The 13,085-nt window shown below is 43.1% G+C and overlaps 1 protein-coding gene across 1 annotated transcript in view; it reads right to left on the bottom strand.

Moving 5' to 3' along the window:
- Positions 1-13,085, bottom strand: part of LOC119448915 (MAM and LDL-receptor class A domain-containing protein 1-like) — a 465,143-nt gene that overhangs the window by 62,567 nt on the left and 389,491 nt on the right. The window contains exons 45-49 of the mRNA XM_049666559.1: positions 11,805-11,981; positions 10,153-10,254; positions 7,787-7,941; positions 5,028-5,112; positions 1,434-1,592 (exon numbers count right to left, since the gene is read on the bottom strand). Of these exons, the coding sequence (XP_049522516.1) occupies positions 1,434-1,592; positions 5,028-5,112; positions 7,787-7,941; positions 10,153-10,254; positions 11,805-11,981 (678 nt within the window). The remainder of the gene's footprint in view (positions 1-1,433; positions 1,593-5,027; positions 5,113-7,786; positions 7,942-10,152; positions 10,255-11,804; positions 11,982-13,085) is intronic.

The following is a 13,085-nucleotide window of genomic DNA, read 5'->3' as shown; positions in this document are numbered from 1 at the left end:
GGTTTTCGATGAGAGTTGACGTTTGTTGAACCCACCTACTGTCCTCTAGTTCCATCTATATAGACGCTTCCAGTATAAGGGTTGCTATTCGGGTCACCATAGGGGTCAGGTACGTGCGTGCTGACTGGACAAGTTCGAATTATCTGGCGAAGGCGAATTTGGGATAGAAAAAATGAAAGTTTTGGCTAAAATAAATGCAAGGACGCCGGCCGGGACCTTCGGTCGGGTTTTACTTAACCATCAAATTTAAATAACCAGAGTCGAAGTAACGGAAGCCTACTTATAAGAATTCCTTAGCGAGATGTACCTCGGCAGACGAATAAGGGTTTGCCCTGCTGCCAGAACAATTACTTTAAAAATTTAGAATGGCCAATAGTATGGCGATTCTATTTCACTCCAATGAAAATAATTTTGCCTGTCGTTTTTCAAAACATCCTTAATACTTTTAGAAACTTTCGAGCATGTTCAATGTTTCCGCTTCAATGGTTCATTACTCCCCTTCATGCGTTCATTACTCCTAGGTAACCTTGTGGATGCTGACATATGAGTGCAGATTGTTATAATTATCATGCCTTTATGGCCCACAGCAGGAAGGAGACCTCTCCTACTGATCTGTTATTATCAATCATTCGTCATGCGACCCTGACCAGTGACTGAAAAATTCGTAATGTCTTTACATTATCTAATCCTCTCCTGCCTTCGACTGCACTTTCCTTGCCCTGAAACGCATGCTGTTACTCTATATAACACCAGCTACTTTCTTCACGCAGTGTGCGGCCACTCCAATTGCACATCCGTCTCATAACGTCAGCTAGAAGGCCGCCTAACCAAATTTGTCCGCTAATCCCTGCTGCCGTGCTGTAGTTGATAAATGCCAGAGAAAACAATACATGTTAGTTGTAGTAAGCTCCATTCCTTCAACATTAGCCGAAAGGCCCTAAATTTGCACTTTAAGAGGCCGCGGACAGACGTTATGCCTTATGATGCGGACACGTATGTCATGTAAAATTTCCTTGAAATCCAGAAAAAAACTGCTGTCACTGTTTTACCAATGCGGTTCTTGTCCTTTTAGTCCGATTCTTCTCAGCTAGTTTTTACGCCTCTCACAGAGATATAGGTTAAACTTTTCGCTGGAAGCCAAATTGATCTTGTATGCGCCAATTCTCCTAATTTCTTTATAAAAAAAAAGTCTTCTACAGCCATCGCCCACGTTTCACTTCCTTTGATAGACGCTCCTTTTATTGCTTTAATACTCCACCGGGTTTATCTTCTACGTATTAAAGAAGCTTGTCTCACTCTACTATATATACATGGTTAATATCTAATAGAGTTTCATCTACCGCATTGCTTAAGTTCTCAAAACAAAATTTCCATATTCCAAATTTTCTTATGCTCAAGACACCACTACAGAAGGAGACAGCTATGCCACGTACCGCTGGGTGCGAGAACAAACGGGGGTTGCCACATGGGTCGAGGCAGACCAATACCGCCCGTGTAAAGAACCCAATCGACATCGGTGGCCTGACGCTCGGGGAACCAGCCACAGTCCTTTGGGTTGGAGAAATCACAGCTCACCTGTTTAGTCAATTCAGCTGAAGAAAAAAACAACAACAAAGTGAGCCATGGCAATACCATCCACACATATGAGCATTCGATGCCGGTAAGGTCACAGTTTCTGGCAAACAAGTTCATGTACGAAAGCCAAACGAACACACAGCTTACACAAGCAAAATTGTCTGGGAAAACCATAGGTCCAATACAGCTACTAAATAAACCGACACTATCTGATGCATAGAAATTAAGATGAAAAAAATTGTGGTTTTAGTATTAGTGGGTTATTTAGTGTTACATGGTAATATTTGTTTTCCATCCTATAGGAAATATACAGAAAAATGAACATGAAATAAAAAAAGAAAACGCCATCTGGTGGTCCTTCCGATCCGTTTTTATAGTGTATCCGCTCAATTGCCACAAAAGGAAATGCTCATTAAAAGATTGCATTTCAAAGTATTTACGTTTAAATCCCTTGTAAGATTGCAGTAGACCTGATAGTTGGGCGAGTTAGTACGTATTCATGGTGAAATTTGTAGCGCGCACGATAGACAAGGACACAGTGAAGGTGGACAGACGAGCGCTTACTCACAATTGTTTATTTTTGGAAAGAGAACATGCAGTGCAGATAGGTGGTGCATTTAGGTTCTGTCTGTTTCCGAAAATAAGCAGTTCAGAGTAAGCACTCGTCTGTCCACCTTCACTGTGTTCTTCTCTATTGTGCGCGCAACAAATTTCACCATGAAGACAAAGGTAACATTTCCATGCGTCTAGTAACTGACCCAGCAGCTCCCAGTACTATCTCGAATTAACTTAATGTAACTCACATGCATAAATGTGGAAGCTGTAAGACGGTTAACACTTTATTTATCATTAATCAATTTCACTGTATGCTGATAATGCATGAGCATGTACACTATGAATTCTCTGGTAGTTACTGCAGTAATGTCTTTCGATGCCATCCAACCCATATTTTCAGAGGCTGTGCAAGGCACGATCGTAAACACCTACGGCCCTATTCGACCCTGTTGTGGCAGTCATTCTTCGCACTTGTAGACATACACTCGAACTTGCATGCACCCTCACGGCCAGAGCACGCTATATGCATCTTTCACAACGTGTGACCCGCAGCAGCACAAGCATGCTTGGCTTCCCGTAATTTATATTTTACATAATTTATGATTTTTGATGCGAAAGCGTCAAATGGCTCATTCAGCGAAAAAGCCGCCGTCTTTATCACCGAAACGGCGCATAAATTCCCATCAGCTGCGACGCCACCTCACTTCACGAGCGCGCCTCAACGGAGCACAGTGGGCGAAAGCGAACACCTGCTGCCGCAAGCGTGCCACTTGCATGAGAGGCGAGAGCATCGCCACAACGCCACGTCACCCTCGATCTCACTCTCGGAAGCCTGCGTTATCCGCGCGTTCCTTGGCCGCCCAAGCTCTCGCCTGCCTTCCAACAGTACCTCGGTAAGGCCAAATCAAAACGCACCAAGCGTCTCAGCGCACTCGCTTGCCCGCGAGGATTCCATAACTCGAAGGACCACTCAGCGGCGTTCAAATGGACAATAATGTTTTCGCATTCACAACTCAAGAGGTGCGTAGGTGTCGTCAATTTGCTTTAGTTTTACAGTGATCTAGTAGAGAAAGTATTCTCTTGTCACGTTTCCCGAAACGATGAAAATGTCTACACGACGCATTGTTGTGCACCAATTTCGGCAGAATATGGCTCAGTGTAATTATTAAATTCGAAATTAAATTACGCATCAAACACTTGTGAGCGCTTCATTTACTCCAGAGCTGATAAGCCTTCATCGCCACGTCAACGTATTTAACGTACATTTTGAGGGCGTATTTTTCAACCCTTGTGCTAAGCATGATATTTCTGCCAAGTGGATATTGTTTGCTTAATATTTGGGTCGAATTCAACTGTACGCACTAGTGTTCTCATGTAATGAACTGCAATGTTTATCAGGGAAATGGTTCACTAACGAATAACACTCTGCAGTTGGTCTTGCGGGTGACGTCCGCCTCTTCAATTTATCCAGCTAATATGACAAACTTGCGATATCAACCGCAGGAGATATTTATTACGACTTTTCAGACAGGTAACCCGGCATATTTTTTCATTCTATGCCGCGTGCTGTTCCATTCAGACAGTGGTTCAACGAAGTCCTAAAGAAAAGGCTACGAATGTGCTTGTCTTTCTCCTATGCAGAATTTATGTTATTGCAATAGCTATTACACAGACACGCGAGGCGAATTTCCACCGTCGCCGCAGTGCTGTCCCAGGTAAAGAATAAGCGCCAGGAAAACTGGCAGCCCGAACGCGAGAAGGAAGGTGGCTTGATGTGCGAAGTCTCCGCGCACGTACAAGCTTGCGTGATCGAGCAGCACTGCCCTACAGCCTGGATAGAGGCGGAGAGTGGACGTCCCCTCATCTAGCCCGGCCGAGGCTGTGCGTGGCTGCCAGCGTGACCTAGCGCATCTTAGAGTGCCTACATGCAACGCCGTTCCTTGCATGTAGGCACCCTAGCGCATATGCGAACCACTCGCCACATGTTGGCAAATGGGCAGAACGCAAGGAAGAGCCGAAAAGTCAGGTGGCTTCACGCTCGCTATATTTACGCGCACCTAGCGCTGTACGTCACGCAATCGACGTTTTGGAGACGCGGCGCAATTGAAATGGTGAAGTGAGTGGAAGCGCGAAGCGTTCACTTTGTGATAAGGTTCATGCCAAGGAGGTTATAGCGCACATCCCGTTGTCGGTGTTCCAGATCATGCAAGCGTTGTGACAAAGAGTGCTCGCAGTCATCGCGAGGAAATCTCTTCAAATTTGTATTTGGGCGCATGACACTGAGCTTGTGCAGTTAGTAATCGAACGTTTATTGTATTCTACACTGCCCATAAAGTTACCAACGCTACTGTGTGCAAATGACTGCAAATTTGATATGGCTATCAATGCGTTGTGACAGCGAGTGCTCACAGTCATCTCGGGAAATCGCTTCAAATTTGTATTCGGGTAGCCTGACACTGAGCTTGTGCAGCCAGCGATCGAATGACTACTGTATTATATACTGCCCATTAAATTACCAACATTACATCGTGTAAAACACTACTAATTTGCTATCGCTATTGATGCGTCGCTGTTCGGGCGGAACTGCGACATTTTTGTGACCACGGCCGTTTCATTCTCTCGTTATATTAACCAATTTTCTTTTGAAACAGCCCCACTTCTCCAGAGACCACAAAGAACCTGAAATCTCGAGTGATTGTCGTTTCTGCTAGATTAAGTCTATTCAGTCTTTATTTGCATGAGTAGGGGTAGAGACACCCGAAAGCTAAGTTGCCCACTTTGGAAATTTAAAACTAAGCCCCCGTTGGAAAGAATTATTTGCACTGGCGAAACCACTCCAGCTGGACCTCACGCTTGGGAGGAACCTCCACATGCAGCATCACAACTTATGAACTTACATCCTTCGCTTTGTGCATCTGGATGGCAATTGATGTACTTCGGACGGTCTACGCTGACACCCACACTTCCGGCACGGTAAAAAAACTGCAAGAAATAAAAAGCAATAGCATTGCAGTACATAACACTCTAGCAAAGTAAGCTGTTGGGTAATTTTGCATATGTTTAGAAATACCTAGAAAAAAATACCAGCCCAAAACAGAGTCGACAGGAGATAACAGAAAACGTGCTCATCCTGTTCATTCGTGTATTCCTGTCTTTTTTTCTTTGTGTTTTTTTTTGTGTTTCAGTTATATCACATATTAAGCAGCTTTGGATTTTTATTTAGATTTATGCGTTTTGTTTATTGCTTTTCTATTTTGAATATTTCTATTTTCTACCTTTTTCTATTCATCTTTTTTTATTTCTCTCTAGGGCACGCTGGTGCGTTTCTTGCTAGCTGCCGTATGACAGCTCAATAATCACGATTTGGAAATTTACAAGTCAGACTGCCTTGAGCTAAACAGGCTAATTTAATATAACGCTTTACAGGCAGTTCAATTCAATACAAGTTTATTACATACATTAGAAATGACACACAGTTGTGCATATACAGAAGGAGCCCTCAAGGTTTAATAACCATTGGCGGGACCTCCTGTGCAAGCAAAACGACTAAAATTATGAAGAGTGAAATCATGACCTGGCCATCATCATCTGATCAGAGATAACTGTTGCGGCTGCCCAACCATGTTTCGTGCTGTTTGAACAGTTTGTAAATCACATCTTAACATCTTACCTGTTTTTCTATTGCTTTGTGTGGTTTTTAGGCTGTTTATACTAATTATTTACATTCTGCGCTTCTTTCAGTGAAGCATTGATTCTGACTGAGCACTGCCGTTGTCGTCCTTTATATATTCTCCTGTTGTGCTCAAGCTCTTTTTCACTATGCATTTTTACAATTCGCTTCTGCAATACCATTGTCACGATTATGCAGTGAACTCCTGTTGGTACTTTAATGACAAAAAAGATGCTTGTAGCATTTCTGGTGCATAATACACACCCGGCCGCAGTGGCGACATTTGCGATGGTGATGGAGTGTAAAAGCGTGTGTGTTCTTTGACGTACGTGCCCGTTAAATTGACCCAGGTGCTCAAAACTAATGTGCAACCCTGCACAAAGGTGTCTCTCAAAGCCTCAATATTCCTTTGAATTGTTAAACTTAATGAATCAACCTAAACCACCCATAAACTCGTGAACCACTCAAGCCGGCTCCTATCTTTTTTACAATTTACATCAATGACACGCAAACAAACATTTGCCTCAATCCACATTAAATGCTGATTACACTACAATAATTAATCCAAGTACATCCACTAGCCGATAAGCTTAACAGTGGACGTAGCAACATTATCACTTGGTATCACATAAATATAAGCGCAAATAATTATTCTAAGTCTCATTTGTAATGCTGACTTCACACCAGTTATCATCTAATTGTTCCGGTACATACCTTGGTGAAGTCTTGATAAAGTAGAGCTAATGTCATTCGGTGATTAAGCTTCAAGATTTCGGTTCTTGAGAAAAGCGCTGGCTTTTGCAGCTGACATTTACAAAATTAGTTTGGTGCACAGAAATAATAACTGTCGTCCATTTGTCAGGCCGATTGGAAGTAAGGCTTCGGGATTAAATTCAGCATTCGAGGTAAGATGTAGCGGTAGTCAACAGATTGATTTTAACCACCAGTAGAAATATCGGCTTCTGCGGAGCTGCTCGAAGGCGTGTTCAAGTGTTACCCTTGTATTTTTAATCATGTCGTTACGAGGCTAACCGCTCTCTTTTCCTCCGCCATCAACGTATAAATTGATCTGTATGTTAAAGCACGTTTTGTCATGTGTGCCGGCCACACATAATAGCTTCCGCTGTGCCCAATTTAAAGCATCGTGTTTTCGTCTACCTTACTGCAGCTGCGGATATCGTTCAGCCGAGTAAGAAGATACTCACACATATTACCAATAATTTTGTAGGTTATGCACTCAACCACACTCATGTGCGCTCACACACGTCGCCACTAACTCACGTTCCTACACATGCTGACCAACACTCACTCACGTTCGTAGTCGCTTCCATTCACACTTGCCGGCACCATCTCACGCTCACACTCGAACCCATTTCCACGAACCGGCACATACATATTCACTCACTCTAGCCGACAGTCGCTTACTTTTGTTCGTACTAACGTTAACTGGCATTAGCACTGTTCATACACAACTCCGCCAAAACTCACCAGCGCTCAGTCCCGTTCATACTCACGTTCACTGACATCTTACTTCGCTCACTGACGCTCTATCCCACTGCTTGTGAAATGACTGTGCAGCGAGTATGAATCAGTTTGCTCATGAGTTAGTATGATGACATGTGGTTGCGAAATCTGAATGTAATGAAAGCTCCCTCTGGAGTACTCAGCTGTTCCGAAACGGCAAATCGAATTTGTCATCAGCGTTTGCATTGGGCTCCTCAGCATGTGTTAAGGGCTCATCATCCGCGCGCTCCATTTTTATTTATCCCGCCTATTCATTAGAATGAAGAGACAATATAGCGACATCGAACCAGCAAACTTGTACTTAGCAACTGAGCGCCACAATTTGCTGCGCGCCAATGTACGAATAATGCCGGCTACCTAGCCAACAATACATTGGGGCACTCACTACTTAATACAGCAAGGGCCACGCGCATCAAACGCTAACGCTGTTTGTTTGTGGTGTTAAAACTTCAAAACACTTACCCTAGCTCCGGCGTCCCAGTTGCCAACCTTCACAGTAACCTCTACCCACTTGCCTTTGTAGCGGTTATCGCGCAGTTCAGACAGCTCGACGACGCCGCTAGATTGATTTCCAACCGCTGATGGGGGCAACACTCCAAAAGTGAGGATTGAAGATGCTGCAGGGCAACAAATTTAAAATACGGAAGCATTAACTTCATGGTTTCATTCATAGATTCGTCGAGTAGATTTTATTCGCAAATTTACCGAAGGGTGCTTGCCCCCCATTCTAGGTGGCAGCATAAACGAGAAAATACGGCAACAGAATGTTAACATGGAAAAATACTACTGTAAAATTACTGAAAGTTGGGCGAGTTGGTAGCTATTCATCTTGAAACTGCAGCGCACACACAAGAAACGAAGACAATAAGCACCTGTCTGTCACCTTCGCCTTATTGTCCTCGTTTCTTGTGTGTGCAGTTTCAAGAAATACTACTGTAACCTAGCAAGCTCCTTTCACTAAAACATTATGCGCATGATGTCTTCCTCTCCATGTTAAATAAATTGCACACATACTCAAATTTCAAAGTAATGGCAGCAATAGCTAGACTATTATTACGATGCCAATTATACGAACAACCCAGGCACTCTTGGGTCATCGCTGTCACCATGCTGTTCCGGGTGCGATAGGGCATGCGCAGGTGCTGCGCCGAATATTGGAGGTCACGTGATCTTTTTAGGACGAACAAGTGACCGTTACCACGAGTGCAAGCTCTTAAGGCGAAAGTGCTGTTGCCTTAATGGAAACCATGTTCCCGCGTACCCAATTACACGGAACGTAAGCTTTTGGACAAGCAGACGTGGTCCTCGCTTCCGTCGTTCCTGACTACGCCACGATATAGACCACCAGTGTTTGCTGTATCCGATTTAACACTGTTGACGTGTGTCGGTCGACTTGTGAAAACACGCCTATTTAGTTGGGCAACTAATGCTCAGTTCAATATATACTGCAAATAAAACACTAAGACTTCGTGAATTGTAATACCTTACTACCGCTCTCAATGCCTAGCCTTACGAAGAAACTGAGACTGTATTTCTATGGTCGAAAAAAATGTTCCGTTAGGTTTCGATAAAAAATATCAATACTTGTGTGCAAAAATTTTGGGCTACAATATTGAATGGCGTTTACAATCTTATGCTTTCCCATGTGCCACCTGCGCTGCATCTTTACCCTGGCCTAGTATCTGATGTGTCATGCAGTGTACTACATCACATGTAACCCCCGACTCGCAAACGACTACTGCTCTTCCCGCGCACACTGCGTTGATTAACTTGTGGCCCACTTGATTGGTGAGAGCATTTTAAAAAGACCATGCCATAAATTACACTAGCCTAGGAAAATCGCCAGCTTTCTTCTCATTTTTTTAATGATAATCGTGCTGTTGAGGAAGCATGATTACGAACCAACGCAGCTCACACTTCGCAGTTCTTTGTTTATACTTCAAATACGAACTTTTTCACAGTTCGCAGGTCTTTGTTTCTACTTGAAATACGAACCTTTCTTTCAAGCAGCGTCTATTGTATTAATTTGCAGTTTTGGGGTGGTTTCATGAGGAAGCCAATTTTTTCTTTCGTGTTGTGCACTTTTTTTACGGTAATAAATTTGGTGTAACCATTTGAGTAAATCTGAAAGTCACTGTGTCTTCAAGCACTTCATTTGTATACATCTTGTATTGACTGGAGAACAGGAACAAAGGAAATAAACTACTGCCTCAAAACGTTTTTAAACATTGCATTGTTCCGAGATTCTAAAGGTATTTTGCGACATGGGCTAAATAATTTTGCGACATGTGCTAAATGGGTATGCGGTTTTGATGGCAACGCCTTCCAATCCGCCACATTCAGCATTCATCTTCTCCAGGTTTGGCGTCAGTTACATGCGCTACGCTTTGCTGTGAAGCGAAATCTTATGGACACATTCATATTTTCTTTTCTAGTTCCTATGCATGGTGTCAAGAGAGAGAGCAGCATTAATACCACTTTTGAATGGACGTTCAAAGCACACATTATTCCAGAACAAGCTTTTGTAGATACTGATGTCAAATTGACTTCATAGAAATGTTACCTTCAATATACTATAGTCCATTCACACGGGTACTACGCTAGCATTTTTTTTCTCTATCGGTTCCCTGTACGGCGAGTTGGGTGGTAAGCATGGTAGGTGGTCACATGGTGACCGTGAAAGGAAAGCCTGCCATTGCAAGGTTCATACGACAGAATGAGGCCCCAATGGGCAACACTAAAAGAAAAAACAAAAACATTGCTGGCCTTCGTAACAACCTGGAGATTGCACACAAGAACCCATAGCGCTGAATTGAAAATGTGCTTACCGTCGTCGGCAACATAGGCATAGAAATTGACGACGCAAGAGTGCGCAATCTGGCCCAGTCGTGGTGTCACCATCAATATGGCACTGCTCGGCACGGGCACATCTGCAATTTGATTGTCCCCAACCTTACATGAAAGAACGTGCGTCTTTGAAGAAATGAGCTAGCTCTCCAGTTGTAACATCTGTGACATGTGAAATCAAGCTAGAGCAACAAAAACAAATCAATATTACACTTTTATCCACACACACGTGCATCAGCGCCATTGACATTAAATAGCGTGCAAAACAACTTACTAGAAAAAACGGAAACCAGTCTCGCTTATTAGTGAGAACCTAAGCAAGTGTCACTACTGTTTCAGCCCTGTGGAATCAATTAGAGAGGCCCAATGGCAGGCTAATATCGTTGTTTACAGTTTTTCAAAGATCTGATTTGTAACACGCACTGTATTAAGCACCATGGCTTGCCATACTGAGAAAAAAAAACGTCTTGTTTTGCGCTTGAGTGGCTAAAATACCGGATAAGACAACGTAATCATTACCATATGCGCTACTGGACAAGCTATATATGCAACACCAGCATATTTTGTAGCAGATTTCCTGGACCCTTTACTCTAATGTGTTTGTACTCATAAAATGTCTTCGACGATAAAGTGGCTGTACTCTTAAAATGTCTTCGACGCTGAGATGCGTTTAGAATATTCCCACCTTCGCCTCCGTAAGTCTGAAAATGTGTCCGATCAAATATTTATTGAATAGGACGTTCTGGATCTCTTTTACTAAAATTCAAGTCAGTAATGAACGCGTGATGAATAACGTCTGCCATCGCAGCTGATCTGTTGCCAAGAGGCATCACATTTGGACATTTAGGGAACTGCCTTTTGTTACGCTTTTTTTTTACAGACAAAGTCTTCTTTTGCCGGCTTCTGAGTGCTCGGCCACATTCGTCTCTTCAAACACAATTTCAGGCCGCCTAGTGCAGGTAGAAAAACAAAAAAGGTGTAAAAATTAAGCTTAGAAGAGAAAAAGACGCACCAAGATGGCGTATAATTATCTATGCAGCAGTAATAATGTGTAATTATTGCAACACTGCCGAAATAAAACATATACGCTCGTTATTACAGCGCATGCCTAGAAGCGGAACTGGAAGCGTCGCCTTATATAATGAAAAACATTGGCTGATGGTGGAGATTGTGCAGTTTCCATGAAGTGAAGTAAAATTTAAGCAAAGGGGCCCTGTGTAAGCGTAAGATGGTACTAAAGCAGAGTAAGGGGGCATAGTGAAGTTAAGGCAACTCAAGAGCGGCTGACATCGAATAAAGAAAGACAAGGTCTTGTAGGCAAACCTCTTCCCTCTCGAAGAACAAACAACGAAAACACGGGACGACAAATCACATAGTACACTGATGTTCCCTAGAAGCCCTTGTCTTTCTTCAATGTTAACCGCTGTAGAGTTAAACCGCTTAAACTCATCTTCAAGAACCGCCTTGTCCTTGAAGATGAGTTAAAATCTCTGGCGTAACACCAGCTACCGGCGCCACTTATCACATTATCAACTCGTGTCCCTTTGCGCACGACAATAGGACACGGTTGCATGTCCCGCAGCCTGATCCCAATGCTGACCTAGTGCACTATAGACACATGCACATTGCTCACCAGCGTTGAGCAGTGAATATGCAGCGTAGGCTCCATCTGGGTTGAACATGCTGTCGGTGGAGGGGTAGAGTTTCTTCTGCTTTGCATCTCGAGCTGTTGTCCGCTTCCACCCAAAGCGCCCATTGGGCTCCTCATTTTCGAGGCCGCACAAACTTGTCGAAAAGTCATCACAAGCACCTGGTGTGGCAGTATGGTATGGCATGGTAAAGCTTTATTAAGAGCCTTCGGAACGCTCCAGTATTAAATTATAAAACTCAGCATTGTGACTCAAGCAAATAAATAACACCAGCCCTTCCCCTGTCGAGAAAATAGGGGTAAGCGAAGCTTATCATGTATCTGACCTTCGTCAGGGTAACGTAAAGTGCACGACATGTCACGGTAATAAAACATAAACGTTTATTAAATGTATACATCGAGGAAGGAAGCGTGTCACGCAACAGAAGGAAAAGTTTCACGAAAGGGAAGCAAAAGTTGAAGGAAAGGGAACGAAAAGTACCATGAAAGGGAACGAAGAGTATTAGGAAAGGGAAGGGAAAGTATTAGGTCAAGTACACGCACGACCACCTTCGCTTACCCCAATTTTCATTTCATTTCATTTATTTATTATCACCGTGAAGGCCCGCAGGCACACAAGAAGGGGAGGGGGGGGGGGCAATACAAACATGTGTAAGAGTGGTTACGTACAAAACAACAAAAAAACGAAACATTGCTGATTTTGTACTACTTTAAACAATCAAACAAAAATTACGAATTTAAAGAAGCCACACGGCAATGCATTCGCCAAAAAATACAGTACAATAGGTGGAAGGGTTGACAAGGGTAGACAATTCCGAGTGGTTTATGATGGGTTCATGAACGATGTACACTGGGAACAGAAAGTTATTCAAAGTGATTTGTTAGATATTCACGCAATTTTTTGCGGTCAGTACAGGTAACGACGTGGTCAGAGAGCGCATTCCAATAAATGATTGCATCAGGAAAGAAGGAAGTGGTCATGGCAGATGAGCGGCCGGGTAAATGTGCTATGGCAGAGCTGTAACTTACGCGAGAGGAAGTTCGCAGAGGTGGTTTAAGAAAGTGTCTTGTGCATGGATTGTAAGAGAATATTTTCTCGACAGGGGAAGGGCTGGTGATTTGCTTTCTTTCCCTCTCTGTCTTCCTCTTTTCTTTCTCTCTCCCTCTTTCTCTTTCTTATTTCTTTCTCTCTCTCTCTTTATTTCTTTATTTTCTCTTTCTTTCTATCGCTCTTTCTCTCTTTCTCTATCCTTTTCTTTCTCTCTT

This window comes from Dermacentor silvarum, chromosome 4 (assembly GCF_013339745.2).
Source record: "Dermacentor silvarum isolate Dsil-2018 chromosome 4, BIME_Dsil_1.4, whole genome shotgun sequence".
In the NCBI taxonomy this organism is placed as follows: domain Eukaryota; kingdom Metazoa; phylum Arthropoda; class Arachnida; order Ixodida; family Ixodidae; genus Dermacentor; species Dermacentor silvarum.
The sequence above is the reverse complement of the archived record's forward strand: the minus strand, read 5'-3'. Positions and strand labels throughout refer to the sequence as shown.